The 27,429-nt window shown below is 36.9% G+C and overlaps 1 protein-coding gene across 5 annotated transcripts in view; it reads right to left on the bottom strand.

Moving 5' to 3' along the window:
- SBF2 (SET binding factor 2) overlaps nt 1–27,429 on the bottom strand; it is a 256,955-nt gene that overhangs the window by 76,369 nt on the left and 153,157 nt on the right. For all 5 annotated transcript variants that reach the window (XM_027700345.1, XM_027700310.1, XM_027700327.1 and 2 more), the window contains exons 14-16: nt 26,344–26,548; nt 24,022–24,131; nt 22,346–22,495 (exon numbers count right to left, since the gene is read on the bottom strand). In XM_027700345.1, coding sequence (XP_027556146.1) covers nt 22,346–22,495; nt 24,022–24,131; nt 26,344–26,548 — 465 coding nt within the window. The remainder of the gene's footprint in view (nt 1–22,345; nt 22,496–24,021; nt 24,132–26,343; nt 26,549–27,429) is intronic.

Here is a 27,429-nt window from a genome sequence, read left to right as displayed (position 1 = left end):
GAGCACTGCTTTGAATCCACGCCTAATTGAGTGAAATCCTGGCACGCTGTTCTGGCCATACTGATCATATATCCAGACAGTTGCTGAACTCTGTAGCAGATTGGAAGTGTTACAGGAATTCATGTACATTTAAAATAGCTTTGCTGTACTGAATTGACAAGTGAATAATAAAAGGAGAATGTTTTTCCTTACATCACTTACTTTAATAGCACATGTGATTTACTTCTACATTTCGGTCAGTTTAAATATGCAGCAAAACTCTGGTGGTTAGATATTGTCATTAGATTGCAGAGCTGACAGATTGGAAGTTACAGATTTTGACTGCTTGGATGGACACATGGGGCTGCCAGTTTATGGTGACTGGCTTTTGGAACCTGGTAGGTGGCTTAGGCTTCTGGTACTGGAGAGGAGAGGCAACTCTTCTCCTCACTCTTGACTTAAGAACAAGTACTGTCCTGAACTTTTGTTTGGAAAACAAGGCATTACATACCATCATTAAGTTGAGATGCCCTGTGCAACCTGGTAATAGCAGAGAACAGTTAAGAAAAGTCACCCCAGGTAAAGGTGCCTCCTTGTGAATGTGCAGGCCCAGACTCAAGAAAGCCCTTAGGTCCCTTTGATGTCCAAGTGGCTACAAGAACAAGCCCAAGTCGGTGAAGCACAGTGACAGTAAAGCACAAGTTTATCCATCTTCCAGCAATAAACAACAACTTAGGAGTTCTGCTTTCTCTTAATCACACAATAGAAATCTAGACGAGACATATGAAATACCTCATAACATTTGAAGTGCAATTTTCTTTTTATATCCATCTTGATAGCCTCTCATTAATTGTTCCCTGCTACGGTGTGCTTCGGTGTTAAACCCCATTCTGCTTTGGGCACTAAGTTTTTTAAGCAGGCACCACATTTTTAATAACTACAGAAATCCGAGTATGCTGAAAACTTGGGACCCAATTTTGCCTTAGATTCAGCAACACCATAAATATACGGAATTCCCCACAGGTCTGACTCACATGAAATCAACGCAGTGTGCAGTGAAAAAGTTCAACATGGCAACTCTTGATCCATACCTTTTTGGCAGTACAGTGTGATGCCTGCATGCTCTATTAAAAATACTGCTCAATTAACCTGCATTGTCCCTCTTGAGAATGACTGAACGTTGTCAATTTTCATGCTCACTAAGAGCATTCACCACCCTGCAGGACTAAGCTCCTAATGAATCTAGAAAAAAACCCGCCAGAAACTTCAGGGTCATATAGGTTTTTAAAGCACTAACACAAGAATTGTTAAGTCAGCATGTGTAACTACATTCAGTACATTGGCTACAAATTACAGGTGAGATACTGGTTCCAAATTCAACAGATGATTTCACTGCTGTCAGGATTTAATCCTTATTGTTACAGATATATTACCTGGACAGAGTTTTACTGAATCACTGAATTTTTACTGCTGATGCAGTTCTATATTTTGGAAATAAAAACTCTCAATCCTAATGCACAACACTATTCCTTTTGTCTAAAGTAGTAAGAGAATTCAGCAGTCCAGTTTAGGAAAAATGTTTTGTTTGTTAAAGGGATAGGAATTCATCATATAGAACTGCAATGTTATTCAAAATTATAATTTAATTTTAATGAGAGGATTTTTCATTTTCACTAGAGAAGCTGAATAAAGTATATTCATTCATACATAAATACAATATTAATGCAATTGAACTATTAAAAATTATAGTTTTGATCAAAGAAAATCTAATCCATGCTAATTGATGTTACAACCAATGTCTTTGCAGAGGTAAAAATCCAAGTAAATAAACTGACAATTTCACAAAAACTAATTATAGCTAATATAATCATATCCTGTCTTGAACGAAAGGTGAAAAAACACAGTCCCATTTTGAATTTTCAAAGTAACTTTTAAAAGTATTTCAACTACAAGTTTTATAACTTCACAGTTAAAGCCATCATCTAAAGCAATAGTCAAGATGACATATTTTGTTAGAATAAATGCCAATATGACAATAATCATCTATATTACTTGTTACTAACAGCATACAGTTAACTTCTAAAGAAAGTTTGTAATCTTATTGGATTCATGCGCAAAATTATTTTTTTCAGTGAAAACTAGTGTGTACTTACTTTCTTGCTAACATTCATATAGAGTTTTTCCCAGTGAAGTTAACATCAATGGTAGGTGCTGTTCTGCTTTATAATGGGATCAAACTTTTCCTTTTTTTTTTCACCAAAGATGAAATCAAAACTTATTGAGACAGCTACAGTTTTGTTAAATGTAACCCTTCTGGGACCTGAGAAACAGGATGGAAAACAGACGTGCCCAGGCTGACTACCTGGCACCTTATCTTTCAGCAGAACTACAAGAACACACTCAAAACTTGGAAGATACTACCTTACATAATTCTCATTTTTAAAAATTCTCATTTTGGTAAGAATATAGACACTCTTTCAAAATTATTAATTCACAAAACCAACTTCATAAATGACCTTAACACATTTTATGTGTTACTCATTAACACATTTTATGCGTTACTCATTAACACAAGCTTTTAATTTAATTTTTGTTCTACTTAAACACCGTTCCAGCGATTCAGTTAATAAAACCAAAAAAAGTACACTCTTATTGTCTACTGTTTACAGGTTTAACATCAGTAAGAATCACACTTTGAGCTTTTGAGGAGCACACTCTCAGACTGCTCTCTGGTTACTATCTGACAGCAGTAACTGAACACAAAGTTCATATCACAGACTTCACCTGTGCTCTGAATTGTGCCAGCTGTAATACTTCCTTCATCCTCTATGGCCATCACATCTATCTGATTGCCAACACAGAAGACAAAGGAACTGAACCCAACCCAGAAGAATCTTCACCAATTTGTTCTGACTTTGTGGCCTGACTAGAAGCCTTTGTAATGACCATTTAATTAAGGAGCTTGTCAGGTCAGCTATAGGATGCAAGATATTGTAGGCCTGCCATTCCAGGTAGCAGGAGAACCAATTCCATTTTAGATGGATTTTACTTCCTGAAGAACTTCATATTTGTCTTCACCTGACCCTAAATTCTCTTGGGTTTGCCTGTCCTTAAAACATAGTGATATAAGGAACAGAATTCGATCGATGCAATTTAGATGGAATTACACAAGCAGAGTGTTCACTGATTTTTAAGTTTCCTCTTGCTTTACTCCACACATTCAGGACCTAACAAACACAACACATTTATTTTCTCTATGCAGCTCCGTTGTACTCCTGATCTCACAGCAAGACAGCTCACTCAAAGAAGAGCTGTCAAGGCTCCCCCCCGCCACCCCAGCTCTTTCTCAACACATTTCCGTCCAGGTTTGAGATTAGTCATTTCCTTCTTCTCGTAACAAATTATGTTTAGGAAATCAGGAACCTCAATTTTTATGTGCATAAATGACACATTTGTCACTGTATTTTTACTGTACCCCAAAAGCCTAAAAACATTTAACTTTTTTTGCAAGATACTGATAAAAACAAGAATGCCATCCCTTGCGTCTAAGCACATCTGAGTTTCTTTAACAGAAATGCCATGCATGTTTCTGAATACTGTCATGAGGCCCATGGCAATAAAGTTCAACATACTCAGGCTGTAATCTTCTCCCAAGGAAATGGTTGGGATGCCAAGATGCCTTTTGACTTTTATTTCACAGCAGGGCTTCATTCACAGCGACTCTGTCCAAACCTTAAACTACACCAGCTGTGATACAAGGTCCTGCACAGTAATTTGTAAAAAGTATTTGACAAACAACACTCAAATGACAGAATACACTGCGATTCATGACAAAACAGCGATCAATATCCATTAACTGCTCAGTTGGAGAGGGGCAATTATTTCATAATATATCTACAAACTGCAGTGTACTCCTGAAGCCCTGGTAGACACTTCTGCTGTGATTGCAAAACATTAATACAGGATACTCTATAACCTGCTGTACAGACAGTCTGTTTGAGTTAAGGAACAACAGAAAAACACTTTGAATATTAGAACTATTAAAATAGATGTAATACTACAGTATAGTCCAGTTATCTATTAGTGAATCAGTTCACAAGTACATAGCACACATTCTTATGCATTCTAGCATTCATTCGGTGCAAAGCAGCATTTCCTCTCCTAAACTATAAGCAAAGTCTTAAACCTTTAAACATGTATGAATACATTCACATTGCTTAACTTAATTTTACTGTTCTTCTCTAAGTTTCATGCAATTTTCCAATTTCACATACTTATAATAAAAATACATCACATCATCAGTGCACATTCTATACAATTTTTACAACTTAACAGGAATGAACTCCTAAAAAAACCCCATCAGATTTATATGGGTATGTAAAGTGATTCACTGAAAAATCACTTTTTCACTTTAAAAGAATAACGTTTGGATAGAAGTGGAATTTTACATCCATCTTCTGAAATTCAAAGAGTCTACACTCAGTTCAAACCAGTTACCAAAAGATTTTGGGTTTAGTTCACTATGGAGAAACTGAACAAACAATGTCTGATGAAATGTGACTTGGAAGTAGGGCTCACTGAAAATTTTCCACTGAATAGCATGTGATAGCAAAATAATTTTTTATTTATGCTAAAAACCCTCAATGACATCATCTCAGAAAAGAGAACTTCTAATCCCCAAAGTTTTCCCCTTGAGAGACTTAGTCTCTTGTCAACTGATTTTCTGGGGAACCAGAAATAAAATCTTGGACAACAATTCAAAGAAGGCAAGGACAGGTTTGGAGGAGCAGTAGAGACTGTGGAGAGGAAATCCTTACAGAGGGCATTTCCAGACACAGGAAGAACAAGAAAGTGATTGAGAACAGAAAGCACTGGCTGACCAAGGGAAAATGGATGATCTTCTACAATGAAATAACAAGCTCTGTAGCTGAGGAAAGAACTGACTGTCTCATTTACCTTGGCTTTAACTGGGCTTCTGACACAGGCTCCTTTGGTACCCTTGTGGGTAAGCTGGGAGATATGGTCTGGACGAAAGAGTGGAAAACTAATTACACTGTCAGGCTCAAAAGACAGTGGTGAATGGCTCCAAGTTTAACAGCAGGTGGTTCTGAGTCACACTTTCAGGGTTTGATACTGTGGCAAATGCCACCTAATGTTTTCATTAAAAACCTGGAAAATGGCATGAAATGCATCTTCATCCCATTTCCAAATGACATCAAATTTGAGAGAGTGGAAAATTTCCTTTCAACATGAAAGGAAAGGGGAATATTGTGAAGTACCTTGATATCAGAAAAAAACTAAATCACGTTAAAAGAATAGCAACAGACAGAAGCGGTGAACAAATCTGCAGTAGTGATACTAAGTTTCTCAAAGAAATCCATGAGGTACAGAGTAAATACTTGGAAACAATGCATCAGACTGATGGGAGACAGAAGGGGGAATAATATCTTGTACGAAGTCAAAAATGTTAAAACATTAGTCTCACCAAGAGTTATACTCACAGCGGGGGCAAAAGAACAAAATAATCAGAAAGTTTATGGATCTGATCCAAGAGACTGAAACTGTCGGGAGAGCGCACAACTGAAAGAATCCCAAAAGAACTCAGTAAGTATAGAAAGGGAAAATAGTGTTCACAACCAGTACAGACAGAAATTATTGGAGAGAAAGGTGATGCCTGTTCCATATATCTATATCTGTATCTATCTCAAATGCATCCACAGGGTTCTGGCAGGTGCTCCTGGGAACTAAAGTACATGTTTGCATGGCTGTAACACTGCCTCTGGGAGACGCATTTTCCACAAACTGCCGACGTGGGGTCTCTTTTCAATACCTATTTGGCATCTTGCTGCCTGACAGCTTCGCTTTTTTTAAGCCAACCTTGATAGTACTGAAAAGTTGTGCTACAGTTTTGGCAGAGGCATCAGCTAGTCTGTGTACAGCTGCAACACAGGACAACACGAACGACAATGACCAGCTGCTTCTGGAAGAAGTTTTTTTGGATCAGCCTTGTTGGTGCAGCTCCATTTCTGGATTCATGAAACAAGTGTCAGCTGCTGGAAGAGGAATTTCTGGGATGACCTGCAGAATTTCAAGGATGACAAAGGGGGGTTTTGTGGGTTTTTTTGAGGTAATTCTGATTATAATGTTGTGAATCTTGAATTCATCCAGCAAGGGCTCTTCCACGCTCAGGCACGGATGACGCATTGTATTAGTTGCGCTGGTGAATTTGACAGAACCTGAAATCCCATGTTGCCAACCCTGCTGCCAGACCTCTCTGTTCCTTAATAGACTGGAATGTAAATTTTCTACTATGTTTCAAAGAGCAGTTGCAGTTTTAACAACATTAATGGAAGCTGTTGTAGAAGTCGCTTAATCCAAAAATCAACCTTGCAACAACACCAGAACAGGCTCATTCCACATCATGAAAAAAATCATGTTACTAAAGCCGTTATCAGAAATATCCCATTTTTCTGGAGAAAAAACTGCCAGCAATAAAGACTTTTAAAGGATAAATGGTTCATAGAAAAGAATACCTAGAGTAAATTTGGGAAACAGAAGGACATATGTTGTGTGTGATTAGGTAGCATGTTGTAGAGCAGTGTCCACCTTGACTAACACATCAAATCTCTGTCATCAAGGAAGAATGTTGTTACAAAGCCTGAAAAGCCCAAGAGATTCAGAGATTTCAAGCCTGCTTGATTTAGTAAAGTGCTCCCTCCAAGATAACATCCATCAATGAAATACATATTCTAATGAAAATATTTAAACTATGAAAAAGAAAACATAGAAAAGTATAGTCCTTTTATTTAACTAAATGTTAAGTATTTTAAGTTTTCAGACTGTGCTTTTCAGTGCATGGGCAACAGCCTCTTTCATATGGACAGAGATTTTATTTCAAATCTTACACTTTCTGGTGGTTCAATAACACAAGTATGATAAATGCATGGGAGATGTGAGAACTGTTTCTTATGAAACTTTTATTAAAAATTCCTTTCTTGACTATTAATAAAATATTTGTTTTTCTAAGAATCCTAGTGAAAACAAGTGTGAAGCATTTTTTAAAGAGGTAAATAAAGACAATGGAAGAAACAGTAAACCAATTTTGAACTGGCAATTGTAAAACTACCCTCTGAATCCTTCAGTCTTAAAGCTCGCTAAATTGATACTTTTCTCTGGGATTTTCAAATGGCTTCAGGAAATAAAAAGGTTAGAATTCAATGAAGTAACTTCTCCAACGTTGGCTACAGAAGTGAAAAAGTAAGCTCCCAAAACATATTAGTTTGTCTTCTAGTTGAAGAGGCATGCCTGGGTGTCCTTGAAGCAAATTCCTGTAAAAACCTTTCAGCAGGACAAAGACTACCAGAGGAGAGAAGAAATCCTTGAGCTTGCTGTGTGGACCAAAGAAGTAGAAGTGCAGTAGGGAACTTGGCTGTAGCACTGTCTTCCAGCAAAATTGTTTCTTTCATACAAATTCTAGGAAATCTTGGTATGACCCTTTTCTGTTCCATAGCCTTCTAAATCACTGCTAGTAGCAACATTTGGCTATCCAGCCAGAGAGAAAGCCTTCTTTGCCAGCTTTTGGGTTTCCAGTTAATCCATCTTAAAACCCTGACAGATCTTCTTCTAGGCTATCTCATCTTCCTTCCTGAAGGTTTTGTTACAAACACCTTTCTGTTACAAACACCTTTCTGTTTTCTTCTTATGTTGTTGCAATTATAGGAAAAAATGGAGAAAGGGTAGTTCTGCTACGTAACCACAGTAAATGGCAATAAACACATTAATAAAAGGCATCTTGGGGTACAATGAAATATTAGTGAAGCACTAAGTCCCAACTATACTCATGCTGTTTGAAATTTTTTCCACACAATTCATGTTTGGAGCTTTCAGAAGGATGAGCCAGAAAAAAAAGAGAGGGCAGCAAAAACAAAAAGTGAGAAGTTTAAACATTAGCAATGGCTTTGGCATCCTAAAAACAGCATGACTCCAGTTCCAGAGAACAAACTAGCAAATCACTAAATGAGTGCAGAACAGAATTCTGAGAATCAATAGCCAATTTCAGGACAGCATGGCATTATTCAGTGGGTATACTGAACAAAACACTGTATCAGCATGACCTGTCAGCCATGCACAATAAACGTGATGACTCAAATGATAAATATTTCTAATCTGTGTCTCTTTATAACAATAAATATGACCAGATATCCTGATATATTTGACGATCTTCTCATTCCTTTTATTTTACCTCAGTTTTAAGTAGCAAAGAAATCCTTAAGCTTTCAGGAAGACCTTCACTATGAGTTGACATGAATTCCACATTGCCTTCTCTTTCAATACCATGCTAGTGTCCCAAGGCCACATTTTGTCCAAGCTCCTTATGCTGCAAAAATTTTGGAACTTGTTCTTTGCTGTTTTGCAAGGACATTTAACTGGGTAGCTTGTGATTCAGTACTGTGAGACATCCTGCTAGGTGAGACATCCTTCTACGTGTTGCCAATCAAGGATTTAATACAAATTTCAAATACTCTTGTTTACCATCCTTCTTCTTTTTCTTTGAACCTTCTCCTCTGCACAGAAACTAAAATAATAAATAATAAAGACCCAGACTTTCTATATTAATGCACAGGGCGAGAGCTGGATGCACAAGCACAGCACAATGCTACTATGTAGTCCACTGGAGCCTGTTTGTGGAGCAAGATGTGACTGCAATGATGCAGTGGTGCATAGGAAGGGCAGTGACATCCAGGCCAAGATGTTCCTGAGAGCACACAGCATGTAAATGGATGAAGTCAGGGTGGAAAGGTGCCAAACAGCATGGCACTTGCAACAGTACCACTGGATCCACCGGAAGGAGGGGACATGAACTGAGCAGCAAACGGTGCATTTTCAGAGAGATGCAGAAAACAAGCTATCTTGTCAGGTAATGTATTCCAAGGATTTGACTGTGTGAATGGAAACACTTTTTACACCACAGCTAAGTAAAGGACTAATAATACCTTCCTCCCTCTGAGAAGAGAAAGTTCCTCTGTCACTGTAGACAAACATTGCATATACTATATATCATCAAAAATTATCTTATGATTTTGCATTCACAGTTCAATCTGCAACTGATCTTATCTGTTATATTTAATTCACCCTAATGAATTAATAAATTAAATTCATAAATACATTAGCCTGACTCTTGTCCAAAACAACCTCTCTCCTCTCCCCATCCCCTTGCCTATCCCTGAAGTTTAGACCACATTATAGTATTTTTACAAATTAAAAGAATGCAAAGACAAAAAAGATCTTACTTTTTTGTGATAATTTACAAAGCATCTGGTATGCAACTAAAAAAATATTTTACCAAGTTTTTAAAAGAATTCACCATTGCCTTCAAAGTACATGATTTTTTTCTGACCTTAAATATGACAGCTCAGTGTCAGCCAAAATTCACCATTGCTGTAACAATAACATGGAGGTGCTGCATACCTGATTTTGATGAAAATCTCTAGAAAATACCTTGTCATTAAATGTTCGACCCAAATCTTTTATCTTCATCCTGAATGAGTTACATACACAGACATACTACGTGCTGCATTTTAATGTAGTTAGTTTTTTAATAATGGCATCACTGGAGTCAGTACACAACAAAATAAGGATTAACTTATTTAATCTTGTAACAGCAATGAACTTAGCAAGATCAACATATGAATGGAAGCTTTTGAATACCTAAAATAATATTACTTCATCTGGGCAAAGAGAGAATTAAATAAAAATTAAAGGTATATATAAAGATTACCTGGCAACTTTTAGTAGCACACCAGTAACCACAGAAGTGAGATAAAGAAAATCTGTATGGCAATCCTATAAGCATCACAGAGACCACAGTACTGCAACAATTTCTGGAATAGGTAGAAGTCCCATAAGCAAGATATGAAAAAATCTTAAATTAAGGAAACGCTTCTCAGCTGAATTGCAGAAAGTTTCAAAATATCAGGTTTCCAGATCTGTCTTTTACTGACATATGATTTCCTAAACAGAATCAACAGGTTCAGCTATTTTGCAAAAGTGATTAGTAAAGTTGGTAGTCTGTCATAAGGAAAAAAAGTTGGAGTGATGATAAAATAAATGCAAGAAATTCGATATTAGCTAAAAAATGACGGCCAAAGGATGACTACAAACACAGTGAAAAGAATGCAGAAAACAATGAAAAGGAGACAGAAAGCATAGAGAACATGGCTTTAGCTGCATTCGAGGGCACCTGTTCTGAACGGAAAGCTTCATGCTGACTAAGAAAAGAAATATAGCAACATTTTTTGTTAATAATACAGATTTTTAAATGCTTCTAACCACTATAGTTCAAGCATATGGTGTTAAGCAAAATTCCTTTCTGAATAAGTACTTCAGCCTTTATTTCTAAAAAAAGCTACATATTTATTCAAAATTGTGACAGAACCAAGCTTTATTTGTGGTATGTTAAAAACTGAAGGTTTCTGCACTAAATTATATTTTTAGACTTTTCAGTAAGTTTTTTAAAGTTCTCCGGGAAAACTTTTACTGGAGAATTTTGAAAGTATTTAGGTTATGACTTAATATGACTTCATTGAAAATTAACTTTTCATCATTTCTTTCCTATTAGATTGTCGCCTGAGTAGCCAAAGATATTTCATCGCACTAACGTGGCTCCACCAGAACTTCAACTACGCCCAAGGACCTCTAAGGTCAGCTTTGTTTTACTGACTAGAAAACTGAGCTACCCTCTTGTTCATTTCAGGTTTTTTAAGTGCATAATTTTGTTTCAAAGTATGAAAATTAGATAGGACATTTTAATTTTTCGTTAAGACGGAAAAAATGTAACATAGTCCGTTTAGTAAGACAAGAAACAGGGGAACATTCCTGTAACAGGGAACACAGGACATTCCCTGTAATACTCCCTCTCTCTCTTAGCAAGCATTTTTGTTTCTCTTGGTACTCCCAGGAGCATGTAGTACCAGTAACTGAAACAAAAAAATTTCAAACTATCATAGAAACAACATGCACCAGGAAAATATGTTGACTTAGGTAAATCTGTTAAACTTCATTTGGTTCAAAATGACTTGGAAAAAAAAATCACTTCGCTCCTAACAAATCCTAATCCCCTTCTCCACAAACAGTATTAATGGAGGTCAATAAAACCTGAATGGACAACAAGTAACTCCCAAAATGTTTGTGGAATATTCAGAAAATTTCTGCCTGCAGAAACAATCTTCGTGAAAAACACAGTCAAGAATCAGAAATTCTTCCTACAATTTTGATTACTCCTATGTGATCTCAGATAAGATTAATTCATAGTAGGCTACTGAGAAAAGTAAATGTTTATATAAAAGAAATAATCAGAATGCTCATGTATTTTAGTATACCTGTGCTTACCTTTAAGCACAGAATGCCTCCAAACTTGAATCACTGAATGTTTTGGGTTGGAAGGGACCTTTAAAGCTCATCTAGTCCAACCCTTCTGCAATGAGCAGGGCCATTTTCAACTACAGCAGGTTGCTCAGAGCCCTGGCCAACCTGATCTTGAATCTTTCCATGGATGGGGCATCCACCACCTATCTCTTGGCAACCTTTTCCAGTGTTTTACCATCCACATTGTAAAAAAACTTTTCCTTATATCTAATCTAAATCGACTCTTTTTTAGTTTAAAAACATTACCCCCCGAACACCAACAATGGCACTCTGAGTAGACTTCAGGTATGATCTTCCATCTTTCATAAGTCCATTTTTCATTATTAGATAATTATGGTTCGGAATAGTTACTTGTAGTTGGCTGGATTGATTTTAAATGAATCAGTTCCAATGCCTACTGTTTTAATATGCAGGTTGTACCTTCAACTTGAAATAAGAAATGAGACAAGACCAAAGGAATTAAAATCTTCATGATATGGTACTTTATAGCCATTTATTTCTGAAGGGTTTCTTAGCAATGAGCATGTGTAAAATGCCTGTGGCAGCTTCAGTCCCATTGATAAAGCTGAGCTGAACTATGGTAATCAAAAATATGAATCTCATTTAACCTCTGAGCATCCCGGTTTGGATTTTCTCTGTAGTTATGATTTCCATGGTTTGATCCATACAACATTCTCAGTCTATGACTCTGCCTGAGAGGTCATGAAAGGAACTGAAAAATCCCAAGCCTGCCATCAGTTTTCTTCACAAGGACTTTGTTACACGGTAACAAGCTCTGTCAAGGTGGAGGCTAAATGGAAAGGGAACTGGGATTAACAGCCATCAATCACAATCCAGTCAGGATCACAGTCTATGACTTTCTTACATGTGCAATTCAGAGGCTGAGCAGCAAATTGTGTTACCATAACTGCAGTTGTGGCCTGTGGCTTTCAGACAGAACCACGTATGGTTAGTATTTCAGCTGTTTCCAAATGACAAAGGCAAGGCTCCAAAATTGTCCATTAAACTAAATATTTTCCTTTATATTATTTTTCAGAAAAGCAATCGTACCTTTTAATTTCATAAATATAACAGGTCAAATTCCAATGAAATCAATAGTCTAGAATCTTAAATCTGGCATCAGAACATTAAATTAAAGGCCACTTTAGTCCACTGTCTTTGCCTGGATTAATATTTTTTCTCTTCTTATGAAGAAAAAAATATCCAAACTAACAACTTCTTTTGCCTCTGTTCTAATAAAAAAAAAAAACAAACCAAAAAACAGTAAAGACTTTACTTGGTTTCAGGGTGTGAATGTGTCTACTGGCACATAAAACGCTGATCAAGAAATGTTGTGGGTAGTATCTTATTTGCTATCTGTGAATTTAGACTGTCCTAATGCTAATGTTCTTGCACAAGTGGAAAATATTATCAGAGCATGGATGATATTTACAGAAGCAAGTCTTGCAGGACTTGAAAATACAGGAAAACATATAAAATATTAGCAATTACATTAATGTACTAAAGTGAAGAAAAATATAAACTTGTTGAGAATTAAAATCATCAGTGCTGTAGTGCTGTTGAAGGTGTATGTGTGATACATAAAATTCAGATGTCTATGGTTCAGAGGCAGACAGAATATTTTAATGCAGATAAGTAAAAATTTACAGTTTCTAAAGAAGTGCTGAAAATCATGGCATCCTCATAATCCAAGCTGATTTTAAGTGTATTATTGTTACTGCAGTTAGAGTAAGATATTTCATTCCATATACCTGGAGGGCATAGAGAATACTCTATGCCAATTGAATGCAACTTATTTAGGTATAACAAAGGATATGTATCCTCTAAAGTGATATTTAATCAATTAAGATTCAAAGCACCTTTTACAAAGGTGTTCAACTGACTAAAGGAGTTAATTTCATCAAAATAAGTTGTTCTCAGAAGTCAAATAATCTAGACAGAAGATTTAATCAATTTGTACGCCTACAAACATTGTGGGATTTCAGACTGTTAAATGTGTAATTCCAATTTGAATTCCTAGCTGTCAAGCAGAAATTTGGACTTCGAAGTGGAAGAACTGGGGGCAGAGGTGGGAAAGGGGGTTGGTGGGATTTGTTTGTTTGTTTGTTTTGTCTATAGACATTAGGTGAAGTAATTTTTAAATACTTCGTTGGATGACTAGATACCAAATCCTACCCCTGACTGTGTACAGGGAGGGAATTACTAAAAGTAATTCCCATTAAAGCATGTTTACATGGCATTTTCCATGCATCCCAAAAAACAATTAATTTCAGTCATAATTCTGGGCTAGAATATTGAAAAAGAATGTCAACAGCTGCAAGAATTTTTTACAACAAATGTAGATTGTAAATTTTTTTTTTACACCTTTATTTTCCATTTCTGTTTTCTAACTGCACATACTTTTAATGTAACAGTAGAGGTGGGTCTTTTACTGTAAAGAAATTGATTCTCATGCTTTTTTTCCTTAAAAATCATTCTAAAATATCAAATATTTCACTATTGTTTGTTTGTCATATTAAAATATTTGTCAAAGTTTACACAAAATACTGATAAAACCCAGAACTGGTTTTTGTTTTATGGTATTTTTCTCACAATCACACTTCAGTTTTTGAATACAAGCTGTAAAGATCTCAATTGTTTAAACCAAAGGTCATACAAACACGACAGCAACCAAATTCTTAGAAGATATTCAATTTTCTTTCTGTTTTAGAAGTGACTGTATGTGAAAAAGAAATAATGAGGACCATACAGGCACCCATCAGTACCTTTTATGCAAATTCCTGCAAAACAAAACACTTAAGAACAGAAGCTTCAAAAAATTCCTCATAGAAACAACAAACCAGTCGTCTCTATGGCACATTTCTTCTGGTAAGTGCTATCAGTGGTCAAGGTAGCGTCCCACTGCAGCTGCTCTAGCTCAGCTTGGAGGGTGAAGTGCAAGGGAAGGAAGATCAGAGACTACATTACACAGGCATTTACTTTCCTCATAAAAGACTGCACTACAGCTAAATACACCTGTGCATATGGGTGGTCACAGAAGTATGTTCATTGAATAGGTACAGTAAATCAATACTGTGCAATATTCTGTTATTTACTGCATACATAAAGTGACAGTACAGATTAAGTGCATGTACACACACCTAACACATTATCTATAGGGAATTATGGACCTGTACTGAAATACACATTATATACATACACAAAATCTAAAATAAAACCAAAACTTCATGTTACTTCCTTATTTTTATATATATAAAAAATGGAAAAACAGAAGACACTGATTTCACATAACTTATGATCCTAGCAAAAACCCTATTATTTCCAACACCAAGGACTTTCATTTTGTTTTGTTTTTTAATACCTTTCATCAGTCCACCTCTTTCCAAGGCAGGCTGGAGAGCAACTACACAGCAGTACAACACAACTCCTAACCCAGACTTGTTTTATTTACAGCAGGGAGTAGCATACAAGCACATGTCTGCTTTTCATCAAGACAACCAAAACTATTTAGAACACAGAGTTATTAGGAACACTTGGCAACCACAAGGCCACAATTAGCAGCAATGAACACTTGAGAACAGTCAGAGCCTCCCATGTCAACACTCCAAGGAGCTACATGGTTTCAGTGAGATACCCACGTGTGAGCATGCCCTGCATCAACAGCAAACGTAAGAGGATTGAAGAGAGGCCAGCAACAGGAGACATCCCTTAAGAGCAAAGCCTGAGTAAAGCCTGCTCCAGCTGACCAACGGCCCAGAGACACATCCTGGATGGGTGGGTTTGTACCACCCTCCTTATCCATGCCAGGGAGCTGCTGTGAGCCCCAAAGCTGCAACAAGCCAGAGGAGCTGCTGGTGCTGCTCTGCTTGTTCTTGTATTAAAACCAATACACTGTTATCATCTGATATATTTATAAAATATTAAACAGAGACCCTTAAAACAAGGCTGAACCTGCTCTGATAACTGCACAGAAATATAATGAAGGCATAATCAGTATCCTCACACAGTGTGGTCTAGAAATCAAGTTATATCTATGGCAAGTTATATCAACAGAATGTAGGATGCTATCACATTTATTCTAGCATTTTTCATCCATTTTCATGTTAGCAGCAACAGACCTGGGGCAAACCAGGGGATTCCCTGCAACCAGAGCCCTCCAGAGACACATGATCCTTCACACCCTGAACAGGCTGCTCTGATTGTAGCGGGACTGGGGGATTATTTTAACTTCTTTTTACTACTGAGTTTATATTTATGTGTATACATGTGCATATATTTCTCTGCACAGCAGACATGGATCACCCACGTGCACATGTGTGTACATGGAGGGGAGGAGGAAGTGTGTGAACACCACATGTTTTGGTGAGAAGCCGAGAGGCTAAAGGCAGATGCAGGTATGGACAACAGACTATGGGACTCTCAGTTCTGCTAATCCTTCTCATTTCCTTTCTTTAAGTAACAGTCTTGTGCAATAGTTACGGAGGGCAGGTCCACACAGAGGTCAGAAATGCTTTCAGGTTAACAGAAACAGGGTCACGGAAGTTTTCAGGGAAACAGCAATTTAGGAAGTTCCCTGCCACACACAAGCTCATTCCTGAACAGCTCTGCTGGCACAGCCCCAGTGTGCAAAGCAGCCACGGTTTTCTGCTGCCTGGTCATCAAGAAAACTCCTCACTAAAACCACAGAGGCACTTTTAACTGGAAGCAACCACCTTGGTACACGGACAGACATGGAGAAGCAGCCAGACACCTCGCTGCAGAGACCATGGCACACACAGATGTCCCGAAGTGATGCCACAAGGAATTACCGAGACACTGTCACCTACACCAGGAGAGTCCTGGCCCAGCGAAGGATGGGTATGGCTATGTCAAAGTGGCCACCTCCCCTCACACCTGCAGTGTAGGTGGCTCTGACTGACTTGACAGCAGCAGCAGTGAAGCTGGGAAGTCACAACGCTGAATGACAGCAGCACACACATACCTACTGCATGAATACACACACACACAGGCAACCCCGCAAAGAAAGGAACTCTGTTTTCTGGATTTCATAAACAGATGCCTGTGAATGGAATTTTCCTGGACTCTGTGGCCGTCCAATGAGATGGGATGAGTGCAACAGTATGTTCTTCAAAGCGAAAAAAGGAAAAATAAAAACAGATCAACAATATGATTTTCTACAGGGTATTTCCATTTTTTTTTCCCTAGAGAAATTTTGTGAGCACCATCAGTTCAACATCAATGCAATGGTATTTTTGTACTGTGCAATCTCTTGGGAAAGAGACATCAGTAGAAAGATTCTGGAACAGCAGTTTCTTTTATTAAGTCCAGAACATTACAGGTGGACCCCTAAAAAGCCAACAGAATAAAAAAGCTGTTATTTCTACTTTTTGGGTATTAAATCATGGACCAGAGGAACTATATGATGTGACTAGAAAAAAAAATTAAAATATCATCTGCAGCACAATACAGAATTAAATCTGGAATTTTCAAGGCCAAGCCTTAAACCCTCTAATCTCCTTTCTTTTACATAATTAATACCATGACTATGTCTAACACAAGGAGAAAGATTAAACTGTTAATAACTGATGAATTAATAAAATTAAAGGTGGCCCTGTTAAACTCCCATGATTTCTCTTCATGATAGATATTCTGTGCTTTGAAGTACCTTAAAATATGTTCAAATACTGTTATTCAAACGTGAATTCTGAAACTCTGCTTCCAGGAATGTAAGTCAAACTGAGTAACAAAAGGCAGGTCATGAAATAAAAATCTGAGAGAAACCTACTATAACCCTCCAAAATAAAAATGTTTAGCAACATGGTTTTCAACATAAAATACAAGAAATGGTAGTTCATTTAACCTTCACATTGCCAAGAATTTGAATCATATGACACACGTACACAGATTATTTTCTCTCAGGAGCATTAAAATCTTTCTTGTTATTAGACAGTATTTGCAAACCTCTGAATTCTGAGACCTGACTGAAAATTTTAAAACTTTATGTGGGGGCAGAACATAATACAAAAGTTCTTTGCATAAGAAAAATAAATTTAATATTATTTATAGAATGCTATTTTTTTAATTTTGCATATTGAAGTTTCTTTCACAACAGACTGCATAAGAAGTGGTAGAAAGAGGCACTTATGACACCAAAGCAACATAGAAGAATCAAAAGTAAAGTTATAGGCAAGATTAATCAATACAATCTCTCATCTGCTTTTGACCAATGCTGGAGAACAGACGATGGCCCAGATATACCTTTGTTGTAACCTAAGACAGGTTAAGCTTTTAATTTTGCCCTGGTTGCTTCTAAGGCTTCCTACAGTTGTGTTTCATACTGTATACTGTAACTATACTTTTAGAAGATTCAGTACAATCTATTTGAAAGATAACTATCTGGTTATTGCTACTATGGAAAGCCATAGTGATCGATCGGAAATTATCTAAAGCACTAAAACAATTACTAATTTGTCTATTATTAAAGATATCCTCTCAGTTACACTGGTCCAACACATGCCTCTTCACACAGATGTGACGTTGGAGCAAAGTAGGTCCTAAACCAACATCAATGACTTTGTAAACTGTCAGCTTACAGAAGATCCCACTCCTTTCCTACACCTAAACCCCAGGATTTCGAAAGTATTTCTGTATTGAGCAGTTTTATGCCCCTTTTTCCCACTCCAACCACATTTAGATTAAGAATCCAGATGTCTAGGGCACATATGTTTTCCAGTTTGACTCATATTTACCAAACAAACGCATTAATACGCAGTTAGGCAATATCTCTGACCAACATCTTACAGAGGCAGTGTTATATCGCAACATCGTAATTTTGGAGCTTTTGTTTTTAAACGAAAATTTTCATCTGCTCCATCTACCTAAGGAAGCTATCTCGCAGTCCTGCATTATCTGAAGAGAATCCTTCCACAGATATAAATTTTTTTAAGCCTTATTGTTCCTGTTAAATATTTTATGCAAATTGTTTGGAATGTCTTTTTAATATGAAAATTGTTCCCAATTATCAAATACCATGCCCACAGTATCTTGAGGCCTCTTCTTGCCTTTTCTACCATTTTATCAAATTAAGTACTACTGTATTTCAAAATACAATGTTCACTTGCTGCTTCCTGAGGAAAGTCAGAGAGACAACTGAAACTCTGGACAAGTCATGTATGCAATAAATTAATGGAGAAGTATGTAAATTGAGCCTTGAGATGGTTTCTGACATGATTTCTTAATAAGCATTAAAAGTACAATGTGTTGCTGAAAACATAACTACATAGAAGTGTTTCTCTGGTAAAAAACAGGCTTTTTTAGTTGCAAAAAAAGTTAAGTAGTCTTTTCTGAAATGTCAGCAAACTTCATTACAGAAAATTAAAAGGGAAGAGAAAAACTTTTGAAATCATAATTTATGTGTAACTGCAAATTATTCTGAGATGACAGCAGAGGAGAGCAAACATGACTGAAATAGTGTCTAGAGCTATAATTTCACATTTTTAGCTGTAATCGTATCTGTATGAATAAAATGAATTGTTGATCAGTATACTGAGCTTTCACAACACTGGAGATGTTTTTTAACAGTAATTTAGTCATCTAACATATAGAACAGAATACAATGTTCCTGCTTTGCTATCATAGATATTAATCACTACTGCAAGACAGGCTGATTTAAATGTTTGTCACAGTATATGATTTGTCAGGGGAAAAAGTCTTACTTAGGGCATGACAATAAAGTTTTTAGCAAGTGGCCAATGACAACTCCTTCCAGAGATAAAAGCTGGGAATTTACCTGCCCTCATCAGAAGGTATCTGCTTTAATCAATGAACAATACAATCTCCATGTAATTTTGATCCTCCTCCTACTAAAAATGATCAGAAATATTTCTTTCATTTCCATTTCAGCAGCAGTAGATTGTCAATACAGCAGACACAGTAAAGGACGTTTTTACCACTTCAGTACTCGCTACATCATGCCTTACCTTAACTGTAAAGTCACCTAAAGCCTACCACAGCTGCCTGCCTGCTAAATAAGGTAGATTAATATGAAATTCTATTGTACTGCTACACGTCATAGACCTATTAGTTTTTGCAGGTCCTACCCATTACCTTCAGACTGTAAACAGTAGAAAGAGGAATAGTTCAAAAGAATGCCCCTCTTGGACTGAGAGGCTCAAGCTGACAAACACCAGAGATGTGTCAAGCCCAAGTTTTGTAATCTCTAGAGAAATGGGCAAAATACCATCCTGCCTTCCTCCCACTTGCGAAACGTCTGGATTGGACACTTGGGGAAATACAGGCTAAGTAATTTTTCACTAAAATAAAATAGATATTAACTTGAAGCAATGGTAGGAATATTTTGTTTCTCTTCCTTAATCTGTTCTCAGGCACTGTGGTAGCAGACATGTCACACCCTATATAATAAGACCAGCAACAATATACATGGTGGTATTATGACTAAGTTTTATTTAGGTACTGCTCTTCCTGCACAAAACGGGCATGGAGGAGCTCCAAAAAGCATCTCCCCTTTATTTTTATGGACTCCAGCAAAACAAGATAATAGATTCTATTAAAAGAAAAAACCTAACACTAAACAATCAGAATATTCTATCTTGACTAGTAACAGAGGGATCTGCACTAGATTTGCAGAATGCACACACATCCCCACTTAACCAGTGTGTCCAGCAGGGAGCCAGGGCTCTGCCCAACCTGTTAGCTGTGCCCAGGGCCTTCCCTTCCTCTCAGCCTTTGGATCAACTGCTTTATTCCTCATGGCCACAGCAATATTTGAGTTTGTATCTTACAGCAGCCAATGGAAACATGCAATAGTGTCAACAGAAAATTCCGGGATGAGATGTTTGGTGGTAAGACTGAGACAGTTACTACAATTCCAGTAGTTCAGTGAGGTCTTAAAGCATCTTGGTAATGTACTTTTTTCTTGAACTGATACAGGGGAGCTCCAAAATGTCACAGTATACACATTGTTTCAAATAACACATTTGAATAAAGAGCACAGAGAAATTATAAATCATGTTTTCATCTTAATAAATAATATAATATATGTCATAAAAGTAGATGTACTAAATACTTGTTTCTAACTACATGCCCAGTGTCAGGAGTTCAGATGTTTTCACGTTGGCCAGGCTTATTCCTGAGAAATGAAAATTTCCATCTCATATTTTCAAAGATATGAAAATACAGTTGAGGGGCAAAGAAAAGCATAAAACTGTGCCTCCTTATTTGACCTGTTTCCTCTGCATGACTTGAGTCAATAGCTTTTTTAAGGAAAAAAAAATAAATTCTACTTTAACTTCAGTAACACTCCAGACACATTCATTTTCTTCAACACTAAGGTCCTTCTTGGGCCTTCAAACCATTGGGAAGAAAAAATCTATGTTTTTCTTCTAGAGCAAAATTGGATTTTACTATTTTATTAAAAGGTGATGTCAGTATTTCTTTCCTCAACAAAGGAAATTTCATCAACTTCTCATTTTCTTTTGCTATGTTTTCTATTAAGACACAAAAATAAAGGGGATTTGTATTTTGTCCCTATTGTCTAAAAACATCTTGATGATTTTTTTTTTAACCCCGGGAACAATCAAAAAAGTAGAAACAAAATGTACAGCACATCTAGACAATCCTGTTTTCTGATTTGAAAGAAAATTTCTAACTCTAGAATACACAGCAGGTGCAGTATTCCATTAGTCATGATTTTGGGCAGAGAAACACAGTTTCACAGATAACTTCAATTTTATTTTCCTACTCTAAGGCTAGACTTTGGGCTTGGAAAAGGACAATGCCTGTGTCAAAAAAGCACACTGTACATGCTGTGCAATTTTAGCCAGTCGACTTCAGTTTTCAGCTGCTAACTGCAGGTAATTTTTCTCCTAAGATTGCTCAGGCAAAGTTGAACTCTGTTTGCAACAGTAGAAAAATATCTTACCGTGAACAAACAAGAAATGCAACAGACAACAAAACTTGCATTTGACGGTGAGTTGAGGTACCATTTGTTCAGTCAACGTTAATTTATTTCTACACTTAAGTGAAAGCTGGATTTAGCACTCACCTTTTAAAAAGTGTGGGTCAACAAACTGCTGCAAAACAATTTCAGTGGGTTTTAGGTTAGATGAGAGTGGGATTAAAATACTAATGCCTCAATCAAATCCCTAATTTGATACAATAACTCAGACAGGGTCAACAAAGGACAAATTATAACCAAATGTGATCACATTACAAATGAAGAAAAATACTACTACATTCTCAGACAACAGACTGAAAACATGTAAGTCTATAAAATATTTCAGATAATTAACTGAGATCAAGGAAAGGTAAACCAGAACAATTATTGAAATGAAAAGAAGTTATCCACATATTATGCTCTCATCGGTAGCTGCTGCCGTGTGTTGATGTTTATTCAGCACAAAGTAATTTATCAGCAGAATAACTTAGATGAACTGCAAACACTTGCAGTGTCACCATGACAAGTAGAACTACCACCATGAACCATGGAAGCAGAAAGTGGGCCACCTTCTTGAACTATGTGATGACAAAGAGGACAAACTTTTGGGTGACACACATTTTAGGAGCTCAGAGTTGAAAATGACCTGGAAAAGCTAAGAACCACTCATTAAAGAAAGTACTTCAAGCCATTAAGTTAAATAATTTCAATACCTACCAAAACTAAATTGTATCTAAATTATTAATAATGGGAAGTTTTCTTTCTGTTTGTCATATCAGGCAGATCTGTACAGATCTGAGTGTTTTGTCCTTTATCCTTTCAACAACAAAATATCGTACATCCACCATCAAGTAGTATCTGCTACATCACTGTAGGATACAGTCCTATAATTTAATTATTTTGCTTCTCCACATCACTCTAAGCAATTTTGCTTATCATTATAACAAAAGAAAGACAATCAAAGAACGAAGCCTTGCCATACTGTACCTGCAAAGCACAGTTCATCATTCGCACAATGTAGTCAAACTGCTGATGATCCAGTATTGCTCGGTTCTGTTTAACATGCTGGCCCAGTTCCTGGGTCAGGCAGTGCCGAGCTGCCTTCCCTTTTAGGGCTCTCAGAGCTGCAGGCAGGGTCTGGAGAGAAGAACACCTGGCTTTATGAAAACGAAATTAAATGGCACTGTTCACACTGAATATCGTTCCTCCTTTATCAAGAAACTGCAAGTGACAGTAAAGAATAATTTGGAAATTACCCATCAGCTTGAATATCAGACTTTCACATAATGATTGGTTTAGCTTGAGTTATCAAGTATTAAATTTTTCCTATGTTTTTTTCAGATGCACTAAAGAGGATTTCTCGCCTACATGTGGAAATAGAAATCATTTAATACAGACAGTCATTGAATGGATGCGAAATCAGAAATGGATTATCGTGCATGAAAGCAAGTGCTCTGTTCAGTACCAGCCAGGCCAGGTCGAGAGTTCGCCTGCCAAGGCCAACCAGCATGTTTTCTGATAAGCAATGAATGACAAATGGTTTTAGAAGTGGCATACCTCTCATAGCAATGAGGACACAAGATTGTCATGCAGTTTATCCTAAAACAGTGCCAATAGAATATTTATGTCAACATTTTAAAGATGCAGCAAGTACTACATCAATGATTCTCAACAGTGGCCCTTTAGACTAGAGTTAATTGTGGTAACAGGGAAGTAACAAAAGGCAGCCTATTGGCTAAGGACAAATTTACCATGCAGAGGGACAGAAAAACTACTGAACTTTCTCAAGTGCCTGGAAGTTGAAAGACGTTAAAAACTACTGAGCTATACTTGGATCAAAACTCATACAAAGAGTTACATATTTTATTAGGACTTTTCCCATGTGCATTTTGAAACTATAATTTGTAAATCAGGCAAAGTTCATTTTCTATCTTGAGTTGCACAGCCTCAGAGATATACAGGTTATACTTCCATGAGAAATCAAAAAATTGCTTTAAATAATTTTACAGTCATTTTCACATGCAGAATTTGGTCTGAATGTAAGTTTGAGTGACTGTTCTGGAATCAATAACCGAAAGCTCTATGGACAGAATCTACAAAAGTTGGCAACTTCTTAATGTGGAAAAAATAAGAATGTCAAGGGTAACAACTCACTAGTACATTGTAGTGAAGGCAGATGTGCCAAATATTTACATTCCTCTCTGAGTCCTATCAAATTATTGATTTTTACAACCAGCAAAATTTACTGTACTGAAAATTTAAAAAGAGCACTGGTCGTTCAACACTGAATCATATATGTATGCCTTTTGTTTGCCTTCTTTCTAATTAATACCGCTACAGCAATATAAAATTAATAAATATATAAATTGTTTTTAAAAATTTATGTGGACAATATTATTTATAACGGTAATAAATTAGCAGAAAGGGCTTCAATGCACCCATGTAGTATAAGAAACAGGTTTTCAAATTCATTAGCCTCATACTACACACAGTACTGCATTTAGATGATTAGTTTATTGCTTACTTCATTCATTTAAATGGTCAAAACAATCCTCAGTGTTTGAAACATGACTTCAAAGTGTACTTTGTGACTAGGTCAGTCTCCATTTGCTCATTAACAGAACAGAGGGTTATTTGGGAAAGTTACAATTTCATTTTATTACCTTTTCAGTCTCCAAAAATTTGTTTTCAAAAATGAACGAGATGCAGTTTCTAACAACTTCCAGCCTTTGAGCACTGTTGAAAACTGTGCTTCCTTTTTCCATTATGGAAACTAACAAAGAGAAAGAAGAATATACATCTGTAAAATGTCTCCTGCAAGAGCCACGAAGAATACCAAAAAGTTCTTTAAAAAAAAGTTAAAAATTAGTGTGCCCTCCATTTTACTCTGTTAAGCAAATACCTTTAGTAGGCATATACAGACGGGAACATAAGATCCTAAATCTTTGGTTTTCCTATACTATCTAAAGGAGAGAGTGGTCTGAATTTTAACTGGATTCTCTTAACTATTTGTTCTATTTGATTCCTATGGGCCCAAAGAGACTACAAACTCTAACACACAAATGAAATATAAAAATATATTTTTGAAAATATATATTTTGAACTATGCAATCTTGCACACTTTGTAGCAGTAGATTTTTAGTTGGCCACAAGAATTCTGCAACATGGAATAACACCTGACAAACCTATTCTCTTACGTAGATTCCAATTTGCTGACATCTAAAGATTATTTTCTTAATGCATTATTTAGCTATCATTTTTCAAGAAAATTCAGAAGACAAGAACTAACATCCTCTTTTTCTCTATAGTATCAAATAAATAGAATCTAAATGTAGAATATGCCTTTCTTGTAGATAATAATGAGCTACTAATATCCAAAGATTTTGAGACATGGGATAGCAGGGAGTGTAAGTGTGAAAGCTGTTCCTCGAAAAAAAACACAAAACCCCCTTGATATAAGAATTAACTTATTAAAAATAAAATGTTCTGTTGCATCAAGCCTTTCAAAGAAAGACGATAGAACACAAGCACACATCCTTTTTCTATAAGAAACACATTCAATGACACAGTCCACAGCAAAGGCAGGTGAAGAGAGTTCATCCTCTTCTTACATAAACCCAAAGAGGAACGGGCCCCAAAAGGGCCTCAAGAGGCCATCTAGTTCATCCTGCTGTCCCTAGACAGGATCAACTCTATTTATGTTATTTCTCATGTTTGTCTAATATGTTCCCAATGTTCTGTGATAACAGAGACTCCATGGCTTGACAAAAAATCCACTCAACTGCCTCACAATCCTCATTTTACCACATCTTGCTGACAAATAACTCTGGTTCTGTGCTGCAATTAAACCCATTATTTCTTATCATTACAGATTATTCCCCTTCTTTTTCTAACTGCCTCTTATTTAATTGAAGACTGCTATTATGTGTTCATTCAGTCTTCTGTTTTTCAGTCTAAACAACTCCCCATCTTTCCTTGTAGGTCACATTCTCCGGACCACTGGTCATTCTTGTTGCTTTCTTATGGACTCCCTCCAACAGAACCAAAAATGGAGACAGTCTTCCAGTGTCCAAAAATGGATACAAACACTCCAGCTGAGGCCTTACCAAGCACAATGAAAAGATTTCTCCATGGGGTTCACTGACTGCACTCCTGTTTATACATCCTACTAAGATGTTTGTCTTTTTTGCAGTAGCTTGATATAGTTGGGTCATGTTTGCCTTACGGTCATTAAAATCCCCAAATTAATTTCTGAAGCACTGCTGCCTAGTCAGCTGATCATGTCTATGCAAGTGCAATACCTTATTTGAAGAAAAACAGTAGAGAAGGACAAAATTCAACAGAGACCAGTGGTAAGATCTCTACTTTTTTTGAAAGACTTGATCCCATCCTTCAAAAGTTTTGCAAGCTCTGCCAGCCTCCCATGTCCTGCAAGGTTACTAAACGTACTGGTTTATGCCATCATTCACATTGATGACTAGGACTAATAGAATTTTTCTGTCACTAAAATTAAATCTGTTCTTTATATTTAAATATAGATATATTAATTTTGAGACAGATGCTATGTTTGCCCTTTGCCTTTTTCCAGTAATTTACATGCCTTCCACCAGTATCAAAGGAGAAACTCTTAACAGTTCAAAGCTAGTTTGCGCCAGTCCTACAAGTAACCTGTGGTGATATTCAACAGACCTAGGTGAGCAGACAATATGTAGTTTAATAGTTCAACTCAAAATCTAACTCAGATCAAAACCTTTTTTGTTGTTAGCAATTATGCCCCTCATACTATGGATGTTTGACTTCTTAGTAAAGGCAGATACAAAACTGCGAAGGCCAACATGCAAGTCTATGTACCAGAGTTTACTACGATCACTAAAAATACCGTATTAATACAAAATTTGGAGCAACACATTGTAGTCATGCTAATTATACATTCAACTCATGAGATAGGATGAGAAATGGGTAAGCTGGGGAGCAAATGAACTTACCAACGGGGGGACCCGCTGGGACAACACACTTCTTGTCCCCCCGGGTGGCAGGGGGGGCCCCCTGACTCCTCGCCAGGCCTTCCTGGAGCAGCTCCTGCACCCGGCACTCGTTGATCCGGGGGAAAGGCAGGATGTGAACACGCAGGTGGGAGCCCTCCGTGGGCCGTGGCACTTTCTGGAATGCTATGTGGGGATTGGGATTCTCCTGCAGGTCAAAAGCAAAAGGTTATACAGGAATTGTATTACACAGTGCTACCACTGGTCTACTCTAATTTTACTGCTGGTTTGTGTATCTCTCATACCTGAAAGATTAGGAAGCCAAATATCTAATGCAGATGACTAATAAAACATTTCATGTTGATATCACCCTTAACTCATTATCTGTAATACATCCAACTTTGTTAAAGGCTTTTATAAAATCATTATTGTCAACATGCAAAATTCAAAAAGCAAGATGGCAAAAGCAAATCACTGCTTAACTTGGGTTGATTTATGCAGCTTAATGAGTATTTAGGACATGAACAGAAATTAATTTGACAATCAATCTCTTCATTAGAGAGAGGGTTGAAGACTACCTACCAACATTCACAGGATCACATATCTTTAGGAGTATAACAATCAGTCAAACAAACCAGAATATTTTCATCTCTTCATTCATATGTACCAGGGGCTATCATTAGTAGTCAGTAGTATGGCCAGTCTTTGCGAACGAAGATTTTGGAAAAGGTCTTTTACCTTTCCAGCCTGCGCAATGGATTTTTTAGGTGAGACACAGCCTGCGCTGAACTGAGCCCACCCTTTAATCCTAAGGTTCATCTGCTGGGGCCAAGCGAGCTCGGACAATGGCAGTGAGGTCCTCAGGACGTCATGTCTGAATTTACTGTTGTCCAATTTGACTCCATGCTATTACTTATTACTGGCTACATACCACTGCCAAAGAGTGATACTCCATCCATTAGTTTCTGTTGCAAATGCACAACTGGCTTGGAAGTAAACTTGTAAACAGCAGTTTAATACCTTCATTTATGGGAGCAAAAGGCAACAAGGAAGAACAAATGCATCAACTTCAGAAATAGCACTCAAAAC

Source organism: Neopelma chrysocephalum, unplaced genomic scaffold (assembly GCF_003984885.1).
Source record: "Neopelma chrysocephalum unplaced genomic scaffold, ASM398488v2 Primary Assembly neopelma1_24, whole genome shotgun sequence".
Taxonomy (NCBI): Eukaryota; Metazoa; Chordata; class Aves; order Passeriformes; family Pipridae; genus Neopelma; species Neopelma chrysocephalum.
The sequence above is the reverse complement of the archived record's forward strand: the minus strand, read 5'-3'. Positions and strand labels throughout refer to the sequence as shown.